The 22827-nt window shown below is 44.0% G+C and overlaps 1 protein-coding gene across 1 annotated transcript in view; it reads right to left on the bottom strand.

Moving 5' to 3' along the window:
• Positions 1–6488: 6488 nt before the first annotated feature.
• PEX14 (peroxisomal biogenesis factor 14) overlaps positions 6489–22827 on the bottom strand; it is an 80329-nt gene continuing 63990 nt past the window's right edge. Inside the window, exons 5-9 of the mRNA XM_040585457.1 lie at positions 17872–17957; positions 15173–15275; positions 13806–13903; positions 10514–10605; positions 6489–8312 (exon numbers count right to left, since the gene is read on the bottom strand). Coding sequence (XP_040441391.1) covers positions 7847–8312; positions 10514–10605; positions 13806–13903; positions 15173–15275; positions 17872–17957 — 845 coding nt within the window. The 3' untranslated portion in view covers positions 6489–7846. The remainder of the gene's footprint in view (positions 8313–10513; positions 10606–13805; positions 13904–15172; positions 15276–17871; positions 17958–22827) is intronic.

Genomic DNA, 22827 nt, shown 5'->3' with positions numbered 1-22827 from the left:
AGCTATAACCAAATATCCCCACCCCCAATCTGCATGCAATCTACACAGGAGGCTGAAGCTTTCAAACATGACAATAAAATCTCACATTATCTTCAAAGGGAACATGAACTTTAAAGACTTCTCTGAAAGTCAACAACCAGCTTGTACCTATTCCAAACAGCAAAAGCATGTAGGTTGTTGGGAATGGTTTTTGAGCTTCACACATGCATGCACACACACACACACGAATAAATAAATAATTTCTGCCTTTCTCCACAAATCAAGGCAGAACTTAAGTTTAATATGACCAAACTTGGAAAGAGTGAGAGTGTGCATGAGAGTAAGACCTGCACATGCATAGCTACAGCAAAATACACAGCTTTGCCTAATACTTGTGTGGGGACAAGAAAAGTGTGCCACTTTCGGTGAATGCACGCGCTAGCACCAGAAGGAATTGCACGTGTGGTATGTACTACACCTGGTACGTTTTACGGATATCTATAAAAAGGTAAGGAAAGGCAAGATGCTTTTGAGTCCTTCTGTTGCGGACACTGTTACGTGGAAATACAACATTCAGGCAGGAAGACCCTGCTTTTTGGGTTTCGTGTCTGCTGTCTAGAAGAAACTTCACCAGTACCTGAAAGCTGGCAGCACCTAACTCTGGGGGCCACAGTCTCTACCAAAGGGGGGAGGGCAAAGAGGGGACAAAGGCACTGAACAGCATTTTTAGGTACAGTAGGTGTCAGAAGGGATGACAAGTTCTTCGTGCCAGCTCTGGGGCAAGCAGCGGGCTCTCCAGAGCCCCTAACATGCATCTTCCCTTTCAAGGGCCGAGCTTTTGCTCATACAGCCCCTCCAGAGGCAGACCCCTTCATCCCACTGGGGGGAGGGCTGGGTGCTGTGGCCCCTAGTCCCGCTCTTGCCCCTGAAGTGCCCCAGGCCCATCCTGGCTAAGGAGGGGTGGCCAACGGAGGCAGCTTCCCTCCTTTCTTTTGCTCTTTTTTGGCAGGGAAACTCTTAAACAAACAAATGAAGAAACACTGAGGATTTAAGTAAACAGATGAAGATTTATCTGACAGGCAGACTGAGCCTTTCCCTGCCCCCTCCCCTTCCCACAGGGCAGGGTGCTGCCTTGTGCTCTCCCCATGAAGCCAGCTTCACCGTTTGCCGAGCCCTTGCTGTCACCTTGCTGTCACCCTGCTGTCACCGGCAGCCCCTAGGAGCCTCCTGTGGGTCCCAGCCCACAGCCAAGCTCTGCCTAAACGCCACTGCTCTACAGTCCGACGCACTGAAGAGGGTAAAGCAAAGCCGTTTGGTCTGTGGCCAAAGCAAGCCAGAGCCTCTGGCAGAGAGGCAAGCTGGTTTGTTCAGCTGGGCTACCAGGCTCCAGCCCCGCGAGTCACATCTGGGCTAGAGCCAGCTGCGCCCACGAGATGGAGGGGGACCAGCTGTGGCCTGTGGCTGGGGGCAGCACCGCAGCCACCCCCGCAGCCACGGAGGGACACCCACGGCTGGGGCAGTCACTACGCTTCTCTGGTTTATGCCAACGAGCCAACCCTGCCCATGGTTTTTAGAGTTGGGGAAAAAAGAAAGTAAGAAAGAGATGCAACAGTGTGATGCTCCAGTTTCAGTCAAACATCCCCAGCTCGTTCTGGGGCACAGAAGACACTGGGAAGCAAGCAGGAGCCCCAGCCTCCCTCTCACACCCAAAACCTGCTGGCTGCTGCAGTGCGAGTGTTGATACTATTGCACAGCAATGCACAGACACAGAAACATACAACTAAGCGAGCAAACAGGCGTGGAGAGATGAAATCTACTGTAGATACTGTATGAAGGCAGGAAGCAAAGAGTAGTTCATCTGTGTAGGAAAGCGGCAGCAATTTAGTACGTGGTCTTTTGTGCGCACACCTCAGCTGAAACTGCTTAAGTAAAGCAAATCCGTTTAAAGAGATGGAAGAACATCCGCCCAAGATTTTGCTCTGGTTTAAAGAAATCAATTAAAGAAATTCATTCTAAAGAGGTAACTCCAGCTCCAAACAGATAAAAACCACAGTACTAGCTTATAGAAGCAGAGGGATAAAGTTGGAAGCAGTCAGTTTCTGAAGTGTTAGAAAAAAACAGGAAACTAGGCACTAGGAGACAGGCAGGCATGACGGAAGACTGAAAAAACAACAGGGATGCTGCACAAAACAGGCATGCCAAGCAGACAAAGTGACTGAGAGACAGACAAGCAGGCTGGCAAAGTGACAGACACAGAAAGAAAAACAGGCAACAAATAAGCCAGTTGTACTTCTAGATCATCTGAATCAGCCCTATCCAGCTAATCACCTTTTCACTCAGGAGACAGAGGCCTAAGGAAAAGCCAATATTTTACCTAAAACAGAAAAAAATACAATGTCAGATCCTCCCCTACTCCTCTTCAGGCATGTTCCTGCAGCCATCATCATAAAATCTCTCTCATTATTTGTGCAAATATAGAATTAAAAAAAAAAATCCTGAAGGGTTAAACCCTTCAGCAGATGCAGAAAAGAAGGGCTTGGTGGGAAAACAGGGGTGTTCTAAGATGCTCCATATTGTAAGTAACCCCTGAGAAGTCCTTGCGAAGCATTTGGGGAGATTTTTAGTCTGAAAGACACTTTACAAAAATAAATTGTAATTGAGTGTAATAATCTTCCCCTTTTCAGAAAGGGCCTGACAGATGCTGCCTAGTGCTCACTTCTGCCCCATTTCAAATATTTTTACCTTATTTGGATGAAATATATTATTTTTCTAATGAAAGGAGGTTGGTTTTTCTTTTTTTTTTTTTTTCCAAAGAGCTGGTTTTCCCTTCGTCCAGCTGGTGCCTTTATTAGGTTAGTGCTTGCTCCCTTTTGGGGATGGGATTGTTTTTTTCCCTGAGCTGGGAGAGCCCATGCCAGCCCCTCAAATCGACAAGTGCGCAGTTCAGAGCTTCTACTACACAGCAAGTGGAGGAGTTGGGCCCTGCCCTCCATCTTCCATAATACCCCAAAATTCGTCTGAGGTACATTTCCATTATTTTATTTCATTTTTTTAGAGTTACATAGTAGTAAGAGCCAGCCTTTCATGAGCATAATAGGTGGACACAGCTCTAGAGATGCTCACAGAGGCTGGCTCCTGAGGAAGCAGCAGTGTGGGGATAAGACAATAAAAGGGAAAATGAAGAAAGCTGGACACTCTCCTGTGCCCTTAGTAAATCACTGCCTGTGCTTTACCTCCCAGCAACCCCTTATTTACGTTTTCAACGCCGGGAGGCCAAGCCCCTCGCTTGCTTTGCACTTGCACACGACCCACCAGGATGAGAAGTCCAGTCCTGGCTGGCAGACACCAGGCTCAAGTTTACCCCAGGTTGGGGTGTGCAGGTTCACCACCACATACAATTTGGGCTTAACATGAAGCACCACTAACAGAAGGGACCTTACAAAGCTTCCTGTTGTCAAAGCCCTTGGGAAACACTTACATACCCCACAGCCTGCTATGTTGTGGGCTATGGAGGGTCTAGCGAAGCACGGAGACCCTGAATTCCACACAACAGGGTTTTCCACAAAAATCTACTCTGGACCTGCTGTCTAGCCTGTTTTCCCCAAGCACCACACTGCCCCACCAAAGGAAAGGCAAAGGCAGCCTCCGTTTCTGCAGCAGGCACTGCAGACAAAAAGCAGCGGAGCAGACCCAGACCGGGTTACCCCAGCCCCCCCCTGCGCCGGGCAGAGCCCAGCTCATACCGTGCTTCCCTCCACCGGCACCCACCAGGCCAGACCCAGCAACCCTCCCAGCAAACCCCAGACTGGGGTGAGGTGGGTACTGGAAATGCAGCCAGGTCCCCCACCCTACTAAAGATGAAATCAAGAGGAGAACACAGTCACTACAAAGCACTTACTTGCCCGAAGAACCATGCCTGCCCCCCCTCCGGCGCCGGCAGCCCCTCTCCCACACCTGGGCAGGCTGGGCTATTAGGGGACAGTAGCTACAGCTGGGCGCTGCAGCCTTGCCCTGCTCTCCCAGCCCGCAGCGGGGGATGGGTTCTTGCCTCAGGGTTTAGGTTTTTGCCTGAGCTGCAGGACCCGGCATGAAACCTGGTGCCCAAAGTTGGCTTTCTCTGCAACTTGTCTTTATCACATCTCTGTATTTACCAGCCAGTGTTTTTTTACCATCACCTGTGGAAACTGAGGTGCACACATAAGTAAAATACTTTGCAAAACATCGTGCAGCAAAGCAGCAAGATCAGAAGGGATCCTACAGTCCATCCTCTTCCTTCTGATCCCAAACACTGTTAGGTTACACCCCCAACACACAAAAGGCAATAAAAAAATCCTTCCTGCTTCTGACGAAGATGCACATAGGACTTATTTATCACATCTGGGCATGAGGAAGGCTGGACAAAGACGACCAGGAGACATCTCTTAACCCTTTCCCACTTCATCACATTTTTTGAGTTCCTCACATTTCTCTTGCCACTATTGAAAAGGGAGCTTTTATATCCTCAAATGACTGGAAAGCACCAGCCTGATACCATTTCCTCTTGGACAGCACAGGCTCACAGGGTTTCACTGAAACATTTTCAAATGACACCATTCAGAGGAACTCCTTCCGCCTGCTTTCTGTGCGCTATCAAGGACCTATAGAAACCACATTACAAACACACTGAACTTACCAGCCAGGGTGTTGTTATTCTTCCTGTGTCAAACCAGAGGCTGATTACACAGTAAAATTGAGTACTTGAATAAGCCAGACGGTGTGTAACTGCTGCTGCCGTCTTTCTTGTTCTGCAGAAAAAAGGTTTGCTACCTGCTAATCTTTCAGCTAACGCGATGCCATTCTCAGCGCCTACTGGCCAGTGGGCTAAACATTTCACAGGGCAGCTGACCTAAGATCTTTGCTTCTAGGGGGAAAAAAAACACCCAAAAAAACCCAAAAGAAAAAAAATTTACAAGTTAGCAGTGAAGCTACACTGTTCATAAAAACAAAAATACTCACCCTACAACTGTTGCTATGCTGGAAAGACAAAGAACATGAGACAGAGGAACAAAATTTGTGATTCACGACAATACCTGCTGGTAGGAAGGTCTGGTGTCTTCCAAATTCTCTGCTGGTGGCTTAGGTCTCTTCAACAAAGTACACAAACAGCCCATCAGCAGCCAGAGGCCGAGAGACCTTTTTGAGCAACAACAGCTATAATGGAGTTTTCTGGGATTCATCAGGTGGGGGAAAAGGAAAAACTGTGACCTACCAAATTGGTAAAAGTTGTAAAAGGCAAAACTAAGGGAGGGAAAAGGGCAGCTGAAGAAAACTGCCTTTTATGCTGCACCAGAAATCTTGAGGTAAATGAATTGAACACTGGCAACATGGAGGAAAAGGGGGGAAAAATGAACCCGCAGGGATGCTTGTACTGTAAACCTCGTAAGTCACTCTGCAAGGCACATACCTCAGCAACATATTTTCCACATTTCACCAACTGCTGTTGTCCAGGCACTTTCTATTTTCAAAACCTTCTATGTATATAAAATGTACACAGGCAGGACAATACTTTTTCATCACATCTCTGCGTTCAGTTGTGTTTTCTTTTCACAAGGATTCTTGGCTTGGAGAAATGAAAAGTGCCATCTCTTAAGAAAAGCCTTTCCTTTTAAACACTTTCAAATTTGCCCTGTTTTAGCTAAACGTGACGTTCTTTGTGAACGTTAAACAGTGGAGAGAGAGACTGAGAAGGAGAGGGGGGGAGAGAGAGACACACACACTCACTCACTTACTCCTGGGGAAGATATTCATCCATTTAAGGCATGAGAAATCATCACATTCAGCAGCAGGTCTAAATACAGTAATATGAAGGTCCCTTTCGCTCCCCCTAAGCAGGAAAATGTCACTGTGTACCAGACACCCAAATACTCAGGAATCAAGTAAATCCCTCATTTTTAAGAAGGGAGCCAAATACTTCTGTTGAGCAAAGATGGGACTGCAGTAGCTACAAATTACTTGCCGAACGCCATTTGTTTCGATGGCTTCAGTACTGACATGGCAGGGTCAGCCCAGTCATGGGATACTGCACAGCATTCCCTGCTGGAAGATAAGACCAAGGGGCTGTGGGATATCTCACAGGCTCCCTTCAGCACCTCCTGCTGCTGGGGGTGGAAAGGAGCGGGCGCTGCATTCCTCACCCAGCAGAGCCTCCTGCTGGGAAGGAAGGAACCGGAATAGCTGCATTTTACTCACTGGTTTATAGATCCATCTCACCTTCTGCAACATCAGAGGAAACCGAGCACTACAGTGCTGCTGGAGCTACGCGCATGTACCTGGTATTGCACTACGCCATCCTCTACACTGCCTCCTGCTGACAGAACCTAGTATTGGAGCAGTCAGAAAATCAACCATAAATGTCCATCAGAAAACATTTTATAAGGACTCAATTTCTGGAATAGTTCCTTTTCGTGCCTTGACCACCCTGCATGCATATTTCCTCCCCAAAATAAGAGCCACAGTAATCCAGTAATAGCTTGGTGTTAAATAGTGGTAACTCATATTTATTACAATTATATACAATCATATTTTATATTTGAAATCTATACATGATCACACAGACGAGCACACTTGCTTGGTGAGGACAGTGAGACTCAGTTGTTACAAGAATTGCTCTGCTAAGAGGCTCTGATGCAGTGAATAATATAATTGGATACCACCATTTTACCAGCTGAGAACACAATGCTGCAAATGAGAGGTCTCAAAATTCACCGATTTAATTTGTGTATAGCCCAATGAGGGGGGAAAAAGGCTGAACTGGGCAAGAAGGGCCAGTGGCTAACCTCAAAACTAGAACCGTTCTCTGTTCTGTAAAGACTGCTTTGCTGATCACCAGGTAGGTGCAGGTCTCAGCTGATCATTTAAGATGGGTTTTCCCCTCATTTAGGGAGAAAAACAGGCTAAAAAACATTGCAAAGATTCAGAATTAACCAACTATTTCAGCATCTGATATCACCTCATTCATTCATTCAGGGCAGCTACAAATAAAATGTAAGATGTCAAAAACTGATGTGAACTCCTTGTCTTTGGAGGAGTAAGGGTAGTAACTGGGATGAGTGGACTCAACTTCTTTTAAAGCCGTCTTTTACTGGGGAGCAATCAGTAACAAAGCCACTTGTTCCCATGGATTTTACTGTGGGCATGAAACCTGGACTTGGTCCCTAGCAAGAGGCCACTTGGATGAGCATGTGGGGTGGAAATAGTGTTCTTTGGACCCCACAGAAATTTACTGGTTTTAGATGCTAGGTAGTTTCAGTAATTTGAAGCTTGATATAAGGCTTGGAAGAGCCAAGACTGAGATCTGGTGAGGAATTCAGGGTTAAAACCTTCTTTTTTTGGCAACAGAATATCAAGTAATTTGAGAAATAAAACAGAGGGTTATTTTGGGAAACAGAGAATCAGAAGCCTTATGTGGGGATTAAAGGCTTCTGAAATCAAAGAGCTCAGGACAGACTGGTTTCTGAAACTGGACAGGACTCTAGGATGCAGCAAAGAGGCTGACTGTTTCAGCAGTGATAGTGTTTTTGTAAGAGGGCTTATTCTGTAGCTGTGGTGCATGGTAAGGCGATTGGTCTTCCAGCCTAGGCAATGACCCCAGCTCATGGGGAGAAGGTGGGTCTGGGAGGGGAGAAGAAGCCACTGCAACACTGCAAAGCCCTGTGGTGAAACAGGACCCACCTTGTTCACTGGGCAATCATGACCCTGCTCAAGGTCAATCATGGGAAAATCACTGGAGGGGATGGTGGCACCTCTCTCCACAAAATGGGAGAGGCACCAGGGACAGTGCAGGAGGCTAGGGAAGATGTACAGCAGCAGCAGCAGAAGTCAGAGTGCCTTAGTCAATCTCATTCTCGTTGCTGGCTCCCTCAGGTCTTCGTAGCTTTTCCACCTGCTCATTAATCTGACCATCCCCTCCTCGCCGGTCCTCAGTCTGGACACCCAGACATTCCTCCTCATCCACATGGCTAACATCATCATCCTCATCGTCCTCTTCCTCCTCTTCATTCCTTTTGGTTTCTCTTTTCTCCTCCTCACCCTGCACTTCCATCCGCACTTGACTCTTGACGTCGATCACTGCCTTGTTGCCCTCCTCTGTGCTCAGCAGATGGCAGCTGACTTTCGAACCCTCGGGGCTATGGCTCTCCTTGACTGGTGATGATGTGGTCGACTCATTGCTGACAGGTGAGATGTCACTGCTGCTGTTATGGTTGGCAACAACAGGGTTGGAGGGTGAGCTCGGCTTCACTGGGATCTGCCATGACGGGATCTTAGGAGCCGAAGGGGAGGGAGGGAACTGCCTCCTTGGGGGAGGGGAAGAAGGGAAGAAAAGGAGAGAAAGGGGCTTTTATTAAAAACACTGAGGGGTTATCATTAGAGAGAATGGTATTTGCCCTGGGGAAGTCATGTAAAGGAAGACTGAAATTGCAAGGCTCCTTTGCCATAAATGAACAAAACCAAGGCCACATCACTTCTTCAGCCAGAATCTCAAAGTGCTTTACAAGCACTCAGTTAATCGAGCCTGCACACAAGGAAAATACCACAGCTGGGCAACCTGAAGTACTAAAGTGATCTGGTTTGGCCAATTTCACAGAGTAAGTTAGCACTCTGAAATGCTGCCTGTGGAAAGACATGGTGTCCCTTTATGAAACAATCACTAATTAATTGGTAAAGAAAATTCCCACCGGAGCAAGCAGTCAGACACACCAGGTCCTTGTGCCTCAGCCAAGGAATTTCACCACCTGGCTTTCACCTCCACTGTGATACACAGCTATTGCATTCCGGCTCTCTACAGTCCAGGGCCTATCTCCCAGTCCCAGCATGCACTTTACATGTTTGGGCCAGGTCCTGGCTGCCGCAAACTAGTTCAGCTTCTCTGACTTGAATGGAGTCATTACTTGCTTGCACCAGCTGAGAAAGCTGGCTGCTCTGTCCTCAGGTCCCTTCCAGGCGGGCTTTAAGGATCTGACAGTGGCAGTGGCCCAGCCCTAACAGGAGAATCCAAGTACCAAACAGGACAAATGAAAGTGCCGTGGGGAGCACTGGTGCCCTCAGAAAGTCATCAATCATGAAGAGCAAAGGAAAAAAGCACGTCTGACCTAGTACTCCCTCTGCATACCTTGCTTGTGTATGTGAAAAGTGGAGTATGAAGAGGTATCAGATCAAGCTCTGGAAAGGACGTTGTGTGGCTGGGAGTCCTCGTGCCCCTCAGGCGAGCTGGCTAATGCCATGGACAAGACCAGAGCCGGTGAAAGCCGGCTGCTGTCCTACAGCAGGTACTCAACCCAGCAAATTACGTTTCCTTAGACTGAACTAGGAACGGTAGTTGCTCTCACCTCCCTCTTCCTGCTGCTAGCACCAGCCATCAAAGAACTCTGCTGATCTAACCCCCACCTCCTGTGAGTGCAATAAGCTAATGTCTGCATTATTCAACCAGTATCATAAATGCAATCAACAAGTTCAATGTGGAGACTGAGGCTTTCTTGGCTCCGGTGTTGCTGCTGCCTCCTCACTGCAGAAAGACTTGCCTTTTTGTTAAAAAAAACACCCCCACAGAAAGTTTTCTTTACTTCCAAAAAGCACTTACCCTCAACTGCAACCTTCCTATTGCTGAAGAGGTGTCATTAAGTAATGCTCTCTCCCCAGCAGGAATGCTAGTAGGACCCAATTTAACAGACAGTAACTTAAAACATGTCCTCAGTCCTTCAAAGCTTTCTACTGTGACTCCTGGGAGTAATGGGAGGTGTAGCAAGAATTTAAAAGGATGTTAAAGACTTCTGAAAAGCCCGCTTGCTGAGATCCAGAACATGTCCAAGCCAATCTTAGATACCTGAAGTCCATCTCTTAGGAAAAAGACGACTCGAGACTTAGTTACATGTAGGAGGCAAGGGAGTTTGAATATCAGAGTGAAAGGATCAATAGCTGAAAAGCTAGATAAAGTCTTAAGTAATATACTTGGAAAAAAATGAACTTCCTCAAGAACTGAGATCTGATCTCTGTTCTTAGGACTGTCGCACAGACTGGGATTTATATCACCTCATTTCAGACATCTACTACATTATAAGATGTCTATACCTGACCTAGCTAAGAGAGAGAGAAACAGACTATGCTGAACTGTGGTTCTTTTCATCCTGGTTATGCCCTAACCATGAACAGGTCAGCTGAACTCTCTGTGACAGAATACAGGTGCAGAGGCAGTCAATACCTCAAACTAGGCGAGAGGCATCCTGACTGTGGTGAATGACAGAGGATTCCTCTATCGTAAACAAAAAGGAAAAATCTTATTAACTACCCAAAGCAGTCTGTGATTTTAAAGCAAGTTTGAAAAGCATTTTGAGACCTGCAAATAGAAAGTGACAGTGACATGCAAAGTGTTGTTATTATTAAAATAGCAATAACAGGGTATAGAGCTAGCTCCTGTTGGAAATGCCTTTCCATGACTGAGAGAATCCCAGAAAGCAACCCTTTCCCCACACAATAATCTGTTCACATATTCCACCCATACCGGTTCAGAAGAAGTCCTTTTAATGAGTAGATCTCAGATTTCAATTCATTAATATTCTGCGACTCCAGAATCCAATTGGTGGAAGTTGTGGCCTAGAACATTAAAAAGACAACATAAAGATCCAAGTATGAACTGGGAGATAGTACACAAATGTAACTTTTTTCTGTTATCCTCCTCCTCCTCGCATCTGGGAATCTCAAGCCCTGGGGATAACACATGTAAGATCTATCATCCAAAATCTCGCAGATCTGAGCAAAACAACGTGCACAGTAAAGAAGGACCTGAATGGATCCCCATGATGATCAGAGATAATAATTGTCTCAAGGCGGCAAGACTATTCAAACATTTGCTTTCTGTTTGGGGGACACTAATTAATGTTGTCTCCAACATACCATGCACAACCATTGCTGAAGCATCTCAAGGGGACATTTCTTTTTCGATTAGGAGGCCAGCACTTAGAAGAAAGCTAGTCTACATAGGATGTTTTCCACTAACATATCAGATGGAGACCAATACACAAAGAGGTAAACTAAATCCTTTGACACTGACCTAATGAATGATTTCTAGAGAAGAACTAGAACTAGGATCCTGAAAGGCAGTGCCAGCTGCACTGAATCAGGTCCTTTACTCTTCTTTCCTGTGACTGCACTTAGCTGAGGCAACAGATTCAAGTATTTTATATTAAAAACTTTGTTCATTTCTCCTACATCATGAAATAAAGAACCTACCACCTGCACTCTGTGGTGTTTAGAGGTGGGCTGATAAATCAATGCTTGAAAGTTGCAAAACTTTCCCCTACTAGATCAGAAGAATTAGAGCTATACTTGGGCTACCAGATTGTATCTCCAGGGAGCAGCTGGACTGGGCACTGTCTCTCGAATATTTCAAGGTATTGAATGCAATTTGGCGGGGGAAGATGGTAACTCACTCACGGAAGCCTGGTGCAGCTGCTGTCGGCACTGTATCACAATTGGTATGGGATATCAGGCAGAAATTAGAGTAAGAACATCTGAGAAGAACATGCTGCAGATAATACTTTTGGCAGTCTTTCTTTTAACCCTTTTGGGAATTTGAGAAATGGGAGGAACGTTCTGAAAGAAATATCATGGCCTATGGTTACCCCATCCTATCACTCTAGTGACTCCTGTAGAGATGGGCTGAATATGGGACCAAAGAACACTCGTGTCTAGCACTTCCCATAGTAATTTCTGCTAAAAGCCATCAGGAATGAACCCATTTGTGCGCACCGCTCCAGAGATACTACTAATAAATCCCCTGTCAAAGGAAGCCACAAAACTCCTCCTCAGCAGTTCCTACTAAATGTAGGCAGAACTGGTTGTTCCTACTCATTCTTTAAACAGACTTCAGCTAGTGCTGAGTAACCCCGAACACCTTCACAGCCAGCGCTCCTCACAGTGACTTCTGGGCTGTGAACCCAGTGAGCTGGGAGAGGCTCAGTCTGTAGTAGCTGTGATATACACAGATGCGTCCCCTTGGGATTCACACTCCCAGCCCTCAGACAGCAAGAATCCAGGAGCCACTGTTCTGGCTTTCCAAGACCTTGAAAGCTACAGCAGCACATTAACAAGGGAGTGATTTCCACTCACTGGCCTGCAAAGGACTCAAATTTCCAAAACACATATGGTGCCAGATGCCTAGGATTCAGAAATAAAATCTGACATCTGGGGCTTTTTAGCCAGTCTCTTTAAAAAACAGTTGTAGAAAATTCAAGCCTTGAATTTTTATGTACATTTTTTAATTACTTAAAGTCCCTCTTTTTAATTTTTTACAGCATGCCAGTAGGAGTTTGAAAAGCAGATATAAAAACTTACATTACAGCTGAGAAAACACAGCTTTTATTCTTTGGTTTGTGGGGTTGCCCAAGTTTTTCTTTGTACACATGAGGTTTAGATATCCTAACAATGTGTGCTACCATTTCAGTGCAGGGGGTAGAGAGGGGGGAGGAAAAAATTCTTCAAGACTCTCTAAACCACCAAGTCTCTTATGCCCTTTTTCCTTCTTAAAGCTCAACATGTGGTCTTAATCTTAACACTTAAGACCTGAAAACAGTTTTCCAATTTCCGGACTGGCTCCAGGCCACTGACAGGCCACAGTTCCCAAGGAAAATTGAAGTAGAGTGTTGTGACCATAAACTGACTTTCATGGTTGGGTTTACAGCTGTGCCACTGAGGGATTCCTACTGTACAGCGCGCACACCACATAGCCAGCTGTGGCCCACCAGTTACACACCATCAAAGGGTTTGTATGAGACTAAAGTATAGGTAAGGGGAGAAGACAACAGTTTGTGCTATATGTAAAAGACTGTAAGTACAATCTAAGGGATTTTACGCTAAAAAGAAAAATCTCTCCCTGTACAGAGAATACCACAAGATGACTGGACCCTGAATAATCACAAGTTTGTCAGTAAAAGCAAGGCTTCATCTCTGTGTGACTGGTTCAAATCCATCCCACCTCACCTGTAACCACCACTTACTGACTGATAGAACGCTTAGGCCAAAGGCTGCAAAGTACTTTGGAGATGAAAAGCACTAACTCTCATGGCCAGAAAGAAAATCAATTTTGGTTAAAAGTGGTTACTTGTAGTTACACTTGTAACAACACAAACTAGTCAGAACTGATGGTTTTATTGCCAGGGTCAAGTCAGGAGTGAAGAGGAATGGGCCACTGTGCACCACTAATGTGGTTGTGATGAGGCCAGCTGTTACATCAAGATGACCAAAAACACTGAAACAAGAAACCACATAGTAAGAATGTTCGGCCTAGATCGGAACAAGTGACTCAAATAGAGTATTTCCAAGTGTGTGTTTGGCTGAACAGGATTAAGTCATTGTTTTGTCAATGTACAATGGTACAGGAAAAATATAAACATGTAAAATTACATACAACACACAAATAAAACATCTGCACAACTGGCCTTTACTGCTTTTGGTCAGCGGACTAACAGCACAAGCCTTTCATCTCAAATGCAATGCAGAAGATACCAGAGCTGAGAACAGGTCTGAGGCCTCAGGCATACAGGCTGCACACAAAGCGATGTAGCAAAGCCCTCTCAGAAGTCAGATATATTTCACTGAGTACCCAGTTAATATCCAGTGCTTTAATCAGACTGCCTATGGAGAAGTTAGGTGCAGAGACACTGGCTGGGGATATCACAGAGCTGAAGGTTGGATTGTGAACCTAATAAGGTGCTGTCCATATGCCCACAAAAGAAGCCATGCATATTCCGAAGAAAATAGCGATGTTCTAAAGGTGAAGTGTTGGAAGTGGATACCTTAGAAGCAGCCAGTTCTTGGGTGAGCTCCTGGATTTTCTGCTGTTGCTGGATTAGCAGTTCCTGGACAGCTGCTAAAGTTGTCTGTAACTGAGTCACTGTGAGGGAAAAAGCAGGAGAGTGTGTTAAACTCGGATACATGCACATATCCGCACTCACACACGCCCTTCCTGCTGTCTAGCTACAAAGATGCCTCTATTCCTACTATATTTAATTTATCTACACCCGCCTGCTCACTTTAATCCATATGATTTATCTGCACTATGGGTAATCTACCTGCACTGCATCTAACCTCCAGTATTTCTAGTTTATCTTTCCATTGTATAGATGTCTATAGCCCACAGTATATCCGTCCAAAACCTCTCCCTTCTAATTATATTGGTTTATGATTTGTACATCTCCCTGAACTTACACAATGTTTGTATCATTTATCTATCTTGGGCCTCACGCAGGCAAACACCAGGGCTAGCTCCAATCTGGGAAGATGCTGGTCTCAGGATTGACCTCAGGATATCATGAGAAATGAAAAATGTTTTTTTGCTCACCCTCCACTAAAAAGTGTAATTAGCATCCTCCCACTCTCAACCCACCAGCTCCTTCAACCCCAACATCTTTAACAAACTTACTGCTGAAAAGCACACTTTTTTCCATCCTGCCAACTGAATATACTTTGCACTTTTCCCTTTTCACATTTCAATAGAATGTCCTGTACTCCCCCCTCCTACACCCCAGCAAACATTGAAGAACTTCTGCTGGACTCCAACTCCAGCTGTAGAACTTTTTCTGCTTTTAGTACTTTATCCAAAGCTTCCAGGCGGTAAACAAGCTGATAAAATAAAATTAAAAACTCTATTGCTGTGACAGGTAACAGCTAATCCAGACCATCATTAGGGCATCAGGTAATGAACAGACACCCTATAGAGTCAATAACAGAGAAGGTGGCTAAGGTCAGGAAGGCACAGTAATTACAGACTCTCCTGACCCTTCCTTGGATTTTCAGATGGAAGGTGGGGGGAAAACACTAAAAAAAAGCCCCTGAAAACATCAGAGAAGCAGAAATTAAAAATGAACTTTACAGCCCTCCAAAAGGCTGTCATTTTATTCCCCTTATTAATATTCTGAGGTTGGGAGCCTTTCCGTAAAAACATAATTAATTGAGGCCGCGCCGACAGTAAACAAGCAATTTCAAATTAAACCGAAATGACGGCGGCTTCATTTGCAAATGTGAACAGATTCTCAGAGCAGATAAATGAAGTCACCACATAAAGTGGAGATGGAGGGAAAGAAAAGGGTGGGGGTCTTGGCAGAATGGAGGATACAGGGAGAAAGGCTTTGAGGGGTGAATTGATGGAGTCATTAATCTTTACCTGTCTGTGTCACACTGCCACTCATCTCAGAAATGTTTGACTCAATCCTCTGAAGTTGCTTCCTGTCTTCTTTGCCTCCCATGATGAGAGGAAGCAGGTATTTCTGCATGGAGTACAGAAACTTTTTTAGGAAAATAGGGATATGCAAAGCTGTCTTTCTAACCTACCTGAAACATCCTCAAAGCCCACCACCCAAACCTCAGCCTTTATCACAGAGCCAGTGACCATTTACCCACACATCTGGCTGAGAAAAGAAATTCGCTCTACAGTAAGCATTAAAAGAAGTTGCAGAAGAGAAGATACGAGTTCTGTGGTTTCATTTTTGGGGGTCTTAAAAACCAGTGCCTAACTCCATTTAAGGTTTCCTGGGCCCAGCTTTCAGTCCAGAGAAACATCCATCACACACAGAGTACAATGTCAGACCTTCACACTGACGTGTCACAACGTCTGAGCTACATGCACAAGGCAAGAAATGCGGAAGTGGGAAGAAGAGGAGAACGGCCCAGGAAAGGCCAGAGGAAGCACAAGCTGGGGAACAAGGGGTATTATAAAAACCTTCTGAACCTTGGCAGGGGAAGGATTACGAGTCATGGAGGGGAAAGTGGAGATCTGGAGCACAGGGGGAAGAAAGGAAACGGAGCCGTTAACAACAGTAGGAGAGAACTAAGGAACCAGGGCTAAAGGAAGTAGAACCAAGCTAGTATAGGATGGGAAGCACTTCAGTGACACCTGTACACAGTCACGAAATCCACCTCACTCTGCCCTTGCAGAGGATGGACTGGATGTAATAGGTCACAATGCTCCTCTAACTAGCACAGACCCTTTCGCAGCACTGCTCCTACGAACTGAACATGCACTTTAACAAGGGCACATCCAAGCACAACATGGCAGGTGAAAAAAAAGTGGGAGAAGGATGGTCTAGGGTGTGGCAATAGCCCTAGTAGCGCCTATCAATTCTTTTTCATCCTGGCTTTTGATCCATGTACACCCACTGCAGGGGCATACATACTGGATGGTTCCTGAGACAGAGCTGATTATCCAAACTGACATGCATGGGACAGCCTTCTTTTACACTTAATAGCACTGGTTTAAGATTTCTGTGTTGCTGTACACAGCTCTTACTCTCACAAAGCACACGTACACGTACCTATTTACACCCAGACATTCTGAAAAGCAAGTAGCTTTTGATGACTTTCACAGAAGTTCTCTATTATCTTCACAGAACACACATGGACAGCTATGTTGCAACCTAGTATCCTATCTTTCTTATATATCATATATTTTTTTTATTTATTTTTTTATTTACTGCTTGCAAACTCCCTCAAAATCCCATGAAGGGCAGAGGGAACTTATCAACTGTTTCCTAAGATGCCCTAAGAGACCCAAAAGAATATGGGTCTCTGCTAGGCACATAATATGCCTTATGATGTTTGGACAGAAAGCAGAGCAAGATCTGTAAACAAAGAATACTGCTGTAGGATATATTAACAGCATCAGTGACATTATGCCAAAAAATTTATGTAAATCATCAAAAAGTGTTAGATATGTGTCATTTACTAACAGCAATATGTTCAGGTCTGCAAGGCCCAGCAGCTGTTGTCTGAACATCTCTCTGGACACTTACCAGCTCCACCATTCTTTGCAAGAATGAAAAGATCAGTAAGGTTAGCAACACTAGTTTAATATAAAAACATAGGGAACATGTATCTCAATAAAAAGCCATTCTCTTTAAGTCATGTAAATTGCAGAGATGGAACGTGTTGCTTAATCTGGCCTCTCTCTCTTAGCCTGAGACCCAGAAAATTAATGACAGGATAAGCAAAGTAGTTTTAAACTAGGAGGCTAACAATTTTACTTGTAAAACAGATTTTACTAAACAAGGCAGTAACTGTTACAGAACAAACAAATGTGAAAACCATCAACCTCTCGCTAAGTCTTCACCTCTGTCCCTTTTTCAAAAATAAACCACAACTTCTACTGGACCAAAGCTCTTTACACTCTGCTGTGTTGACCTGAACCACTTATGTCTTTCTATGTAGCCACAGAACATGATTATTTACCAAAGACACCTAATGTCACTCACCACGCTGCTGGAAAGCAAATCCAGAGTGAAAGAATATGTTCAACTGGAGAAACATCGCACAAGAAATAAGAAGGGGCTGCTGTCTCTGCAATGCACAGACAGACAGACACACACATGCCCGACCTTGTTCTAAGCACACTGGAGCAGAACTACAGGATGTACGGCAGACCTGGAAACTAGCACCTTCTTTCTGACATTCTGATCAGTCAAAAAAGATTCTTTTCTACCAACAGCGCAGGATTACCAGTGGACCAATCATTAGTCTGAGGCTATGACAGCAATGCTGGCAGAATGCCCTTACTGAACTGTGCTCAGTTTCCCCAATTTAAAAAAATTCCAAAACATATACATGATGAAAATGACCTTGTTTCTAGCAGTTTGAGATCCATTGCCAAAACCCAGCAGTTTGAGATTCACTGCTAAAAACTAGTTTTGCTTGCTTGCCACTTTTTGACTCTGCATTTTCACGTTGTCCACATTTCTCAAATATACCAGTGGCTGTGCCAGTAAGAACAGAGATGCTTTGCCAACTTGAAACCAACACGATCATTTGGACACAAGCAGCATAACATTGTTCTCTCAGAGTACCGTGTAAGAGTAGTGTGGGAGATACTACCTTGTAGAGTTGGTGGAATCCAAAGGCAATTCCTGCCATTATGATAGCCAAAGCCCCATAATCTCGCCATCTGGAGCCAGGTGGACCTAAAGGCCAAAATCAAGAAACAACCATAGTCAGAACTGCAGCTGACAACATTTTCATACACCCATTTTGTCAGAGGAAGGAACAATGAACAATGCCAGTTCTGCTGTTTCTTAGCAGACATCAATTTACTGAGCAAGGGGCATTAAGATGCTGGTAGTACCTCAGGTACAGCGTGCAGGCTTCTGGCCCTAGGACACTGAAACATCTGTCCCAACCTCTAGCACTGACACTGCCTTGCACAAAGTGTCCAAGGGAGACAAATCAAAACTGTTTTGCCCTACTCTTTCCTTGCAGAAGACACTCTGAACCCTACTGCACTTTCCCCAGATAACTGTCTGTGGTGTTAGTACTAGCTAAGGTTAACTCATAACTTGAATACCTATTGTTCTCCGCTGTCATAATTTTTGAAAATGGGGAAAGAGCCAGAAACCCAGAGGAATGCAGCAAAATAGAAAGAAGGAAGTGTTTTGAGAAAGAAAAGAAATCTGTCAGGGCAATAAATAGGTTTATGAACACTGTCAGCAATTATAGACCATTTCAATAAGGAAGGATCCAGTGTCTTTCAACCCTGCGTTATAAATAGAGACCAAAGCACACAAACACAAGACAGCAAATATGCAATTAAATATCTACAGAGAGAGGTAAAGAAGTAGATAAAAGCTTGAGATATTTAAGACATAATTCTGCACAGAAGCTTAGAGCTTCCACAGCGCAAAGCAAAGACATGATATGCTCTGCTCCTTCAAGCAGAATCAGAAGACACCTGTAGTTTTCCACCAGCTTTATCCTTTCACCTCCCTCGCAGTTTCCTTAATGAATCTTGTACTGCCCCCGGTTTTCTTTAATAATAAAGAGGATGCAGAGTGATCTTTCCTAAAGTTCAGTGGCAGGATGTGGGCAGAACTGACGAGGTGGAGGCCGGTGCACAAACTCCAAACAGACAGAACCAAATCTGCATGTGACCTACAATGTCTTGGAAATTCATTCTGTTCTCCAAACTTTCAATTCAGGTTTTCAAAGGGAGGCTTAACTAACTCAAATGGCTGGAAGCTTGTCTCCTTTCTGCTTTGCTCACCTACTGCCATTTTTCCTGTTGCTGAGACCTTCTACAAGCATTGCATTGCAAGAGTTATTCCTAATCCTAGCCCTCAGGCTCTACAGACAGGCACTGACTCTCAAACGCTGGCACTCATCCCTTCTTGCTACATTTTACGACACAACTCCTCAAATTATCCACTGGCTAGAAATCTGAACAAATTAAAGCAGCTCTGTCAGAATTGGTGAATAGTGTCACCAGGAGTATTTTGGGTTGCTGCAGTTGCAGTTTTGGAGCTTAGGCACATGATCAAATTATCATAACTTTTTAACTTAATGAGTTAACACACATCAGCTAAGCTGCAGTAACTGGCTGTGTACATGTCAGGATTTAAAATGATCTCTGACTAATCTTGCTGCAAACCCCAGTCATTCATCCCACCTTCCCCTCCTCACCCTGCTCCCACCGTCATCTCTGGTCTCTGAAGTCTCTTGGTTGTCCAGTTTCTGCCCTGAACTTCTGACTAAACACATCCTTCTATGACAACGTAACTCACACCAGGCTGAGCTGCCTATTGTAAGGGGTTAATTCATCTCAGAGGGTCTGTGGGTCCAGCTGTGCCCAGCCCATGGCAGCCCGTGACCGGCTGTCCCCAACTACCTCCCAGCTGGGGTGACCTCTGAGTCGACAGAAGAAACACCTGTAGGACCCTGTCCGCTTTGCCCTCTCACCTCACTCATCTCTCCCCTCCATTCCTGTAATGCTCGAGCTAAGAACATTTTATTGCCCCCTGGTTTTCATTATTAATGAAAAGGGACCAGAATGATCTTTCCTAAAGTTCAGAGAGTCTATAAAGACAAGAAGCTGAAATGCCATTTTACTCATTTTAGAGATGTGTGAAATAATTCTGTCTTGTGGCAAAAAAAAGTGAGGGGGGTGGAGAGGGAAAGTGAGTGAGTGAGGGATGCAGTAAAGGCTCTGCATTGACCACATCAACTTTACAATGTTATGAAGAATGTCACAGCTCTACCTAAAACCCACACTCAATCTTCCTTTTTCTCTGCAATGCTCTAATCTATAATGTGGGGTGGAAAGGGGGTTAGAAGTTTCTCAGTTGTAACCTCAGTGCTCACACCGACTTCTTTGCATATCCTCAATTTCTTCCCTTGTAAAACCAGACCAAAATTCAGAGAAAGTGAAAAAGCACCAATAGCCCAGTTACTCTTCAGTTTAGACACCGGGGAAGCAACAAACCATTCTATGTAAGAGACCCTCAAAAGGCAAATGGAAGGGATACAGACATCTTCTCCAGCTGTAACTCTGCATTTTCTGTAAGTATATTTAATTTTTGCAGCAGCAACTGTAAATTGCACTGCCAGAGCAAAAACACTTACTATTTTTAAGATCCCCATTCATCTCAGAATTAACTTTCCTGACACCAATTAATTAGGCCTTATGCATCCACTAAGGTCAGACTCACTAGTATCCACAATTAAAATTGTAGAAACCGAGGCTGGAAGAAGTGATTTTCCAGGAGCAAACAGTGAACCCATGGAAAGAAGTTGGGGGGCGGGGGGACAGCAGAAAGAGTTTGGATTCTAGTTACCATTTCTAATTGTAAGAGAAAACAGTCTGTATTCCACAGCCTCCCACATTATGAACACCGGAGTGGGAGAAGAAGATCCAAATGGCAAGAAAAACAGTCACTGGAGCTGATTTTTAAGCAGGTGTAAAATCTTCACAAAACCCCGTAAATGGAGACCGTAAATACCATGGGGAAGAACACAGACAATACCTGGATGATAAGCATGCATCTTTGCACACCTTGCTCAAAAACTCCCCTGAGTTTGCCTGTAATTATAGGGGTTAGAAAGGTAAAAAAAAAAAATAAACCCAATTAATCATTTAAATATTTAAAGTCAGATTTTTGTCCTCACTGCTGGATTAGTATATTTCATAACGCCAACAGCTGACAGCCCTGGTTTTTTACTGGGGGTTCATTTTAGAGCATGTTTAAACTAGTCAGATTGAGTGATGCTTCCAGCAACTAATCGCATGTCAAATAAAAGATATTTTATGTAATAAATTACTGCTACAAGTAATTCAAATGTCATTTATCAGTTTTATTATCAGTCAGGCAAAGTCTTGTTTCTCTATATTAATCAAATTCAAGCTTTTTTTAAGCTTTTTTTTTAAAGCAGTTTTGACACCTCTTGGCAAAAGTACAAACTGGAGGGAAGGAATTACTCCTCCAGAACAGGAGGAGAAACAGTAGAGATGGTACTGAGCTAAAATACAGTGCATAGAAACTTAATTCCTGTCTCTTTCGCCCAAAAGTTATTATTGTTTCTCTTAAACCAAACCCAGGAGTTCAGCATTCAAGAAAAGAACTATGCTACTCTGAAGGCTTAGAAGTATGTTTCTTTCTTGTTAACTCTTCATGAATAAGGAAGTACTTACATAGGTAACAGCTATTTCCAACAAAACATTAGAACCTTAAGTAATACCTATACTAGCAGTTTAATTTGTACAAAAGGAAGTATTTAGGTGGCATGAATTATTTCCTGCAGCTTCAAAAATCAGAACAGACTGAGTTTACAACAGCAGGAGATCAGGCAGGTAAAATCAAAAAGTGTGCACAGGATTTATTGCTCTGACTCACTAAAGTGGACATCTTACTCTAGTGTTGCTGCCCAGATCACCAACTCAGCTGTTTACTTCATTCCTGCTGAATAAACTCTTGAGATGGTTCTGAAGCCATCCTGAACTTCTGTACTCACAACCCACTGTTTTAACGTAATTTTTAAACATGAAGTGGCAACACCTTGCGGGGAGGGAGGACAGAGAGAAATTAGGTTTCTTAAGACACTAGCCACTGCTTTTCAGCACAGTACCCTCCTCAACTGTTTCTCCTTTTTGCTCTGTGCGGGGTAATTATTTACCTCTAGTTTTGTGATTCTGTATAGAGGTGTCAAAAAAACCCAACTTAAAAAGAATCAAAGATATCAAGCACAAAGTGTTTCACAGTCTTCGAGACCTAAACTCCAGCAGATTGGATGCTGCTTCATAAGAAACTCAGGTGTCTTCTTTGGGAAAGGCAAATATAGCTCATAGTCTTTTTCAGTATAAGCTCTTCCAATACGAGTTGTTCCCATCAACTAGTCAACTTACAGCTTCAGCAGTTTACCTATCTCATTAGTCCTTTAGTACTTTTGAACTTCAAACCTCGAAGCATTCCAACACTAGCATCATGAATACTCTGTAAGAAGATGAGCATAACAGATAGAAAAAGTAGTATCTGTCATTCTCTGTACGTGACAACCCCTGAAAACCTGTGAAAGATAAATTGACTTAGTAAACTATCAGAGAAACAACTGTCCTGGAGCAGATTTGGACCAATTCAGAAATAATCATTACAGGATTAGCATCCAACTGATGAAATAACCTACAGCAAACAAGGCACCTTGAAAGCGCACTGAGCCTTCGCACAGTCTCATCCATCAGCTCTAGAGAAATTCACATATTCTTTTTGCAGTTCTGATACCATGAGGACACAAAGATGGTTAACAACATAATTAACAACACCAGAACTACACCAGTCAAGGACTAGAACAGGGCACAGACAACACCTAATCAAAACAAATACTTTGGTCAAAGGAATACCATGTATATTTAGCTATTTATTCTTTTTATACATCTATTTAAAGGTTACGCTTAAATAGGTCTAAAAAGAACAGCTAGAGAGGGGAGGAACAATACCTAATGAACGTATTGTCATCATTTCCCTAATTTTGGAGGCTGCTAAAATGGACTTGCTCACAGGCAAAAGCTTT

This window comes from Falco naumanni, chromosome 3, assembly GCF_017639655.2.
Source record: "Falco naumanni isolate bFalNau1 chromosome 3, bFalNau1.pat, whole genome shotgun sequence".
NCBI classification, from domain to species: Eukaryota; Metazoa; Chordata; class Aves; order Falconiformes; family Falconidae; genus Falco; species Falco naumanni.
The sequence above is the reverse complement of the archived record's forward strand: the minus strand, read 5'-3'. Positions and strand labels throughout refer to the sequence as shown.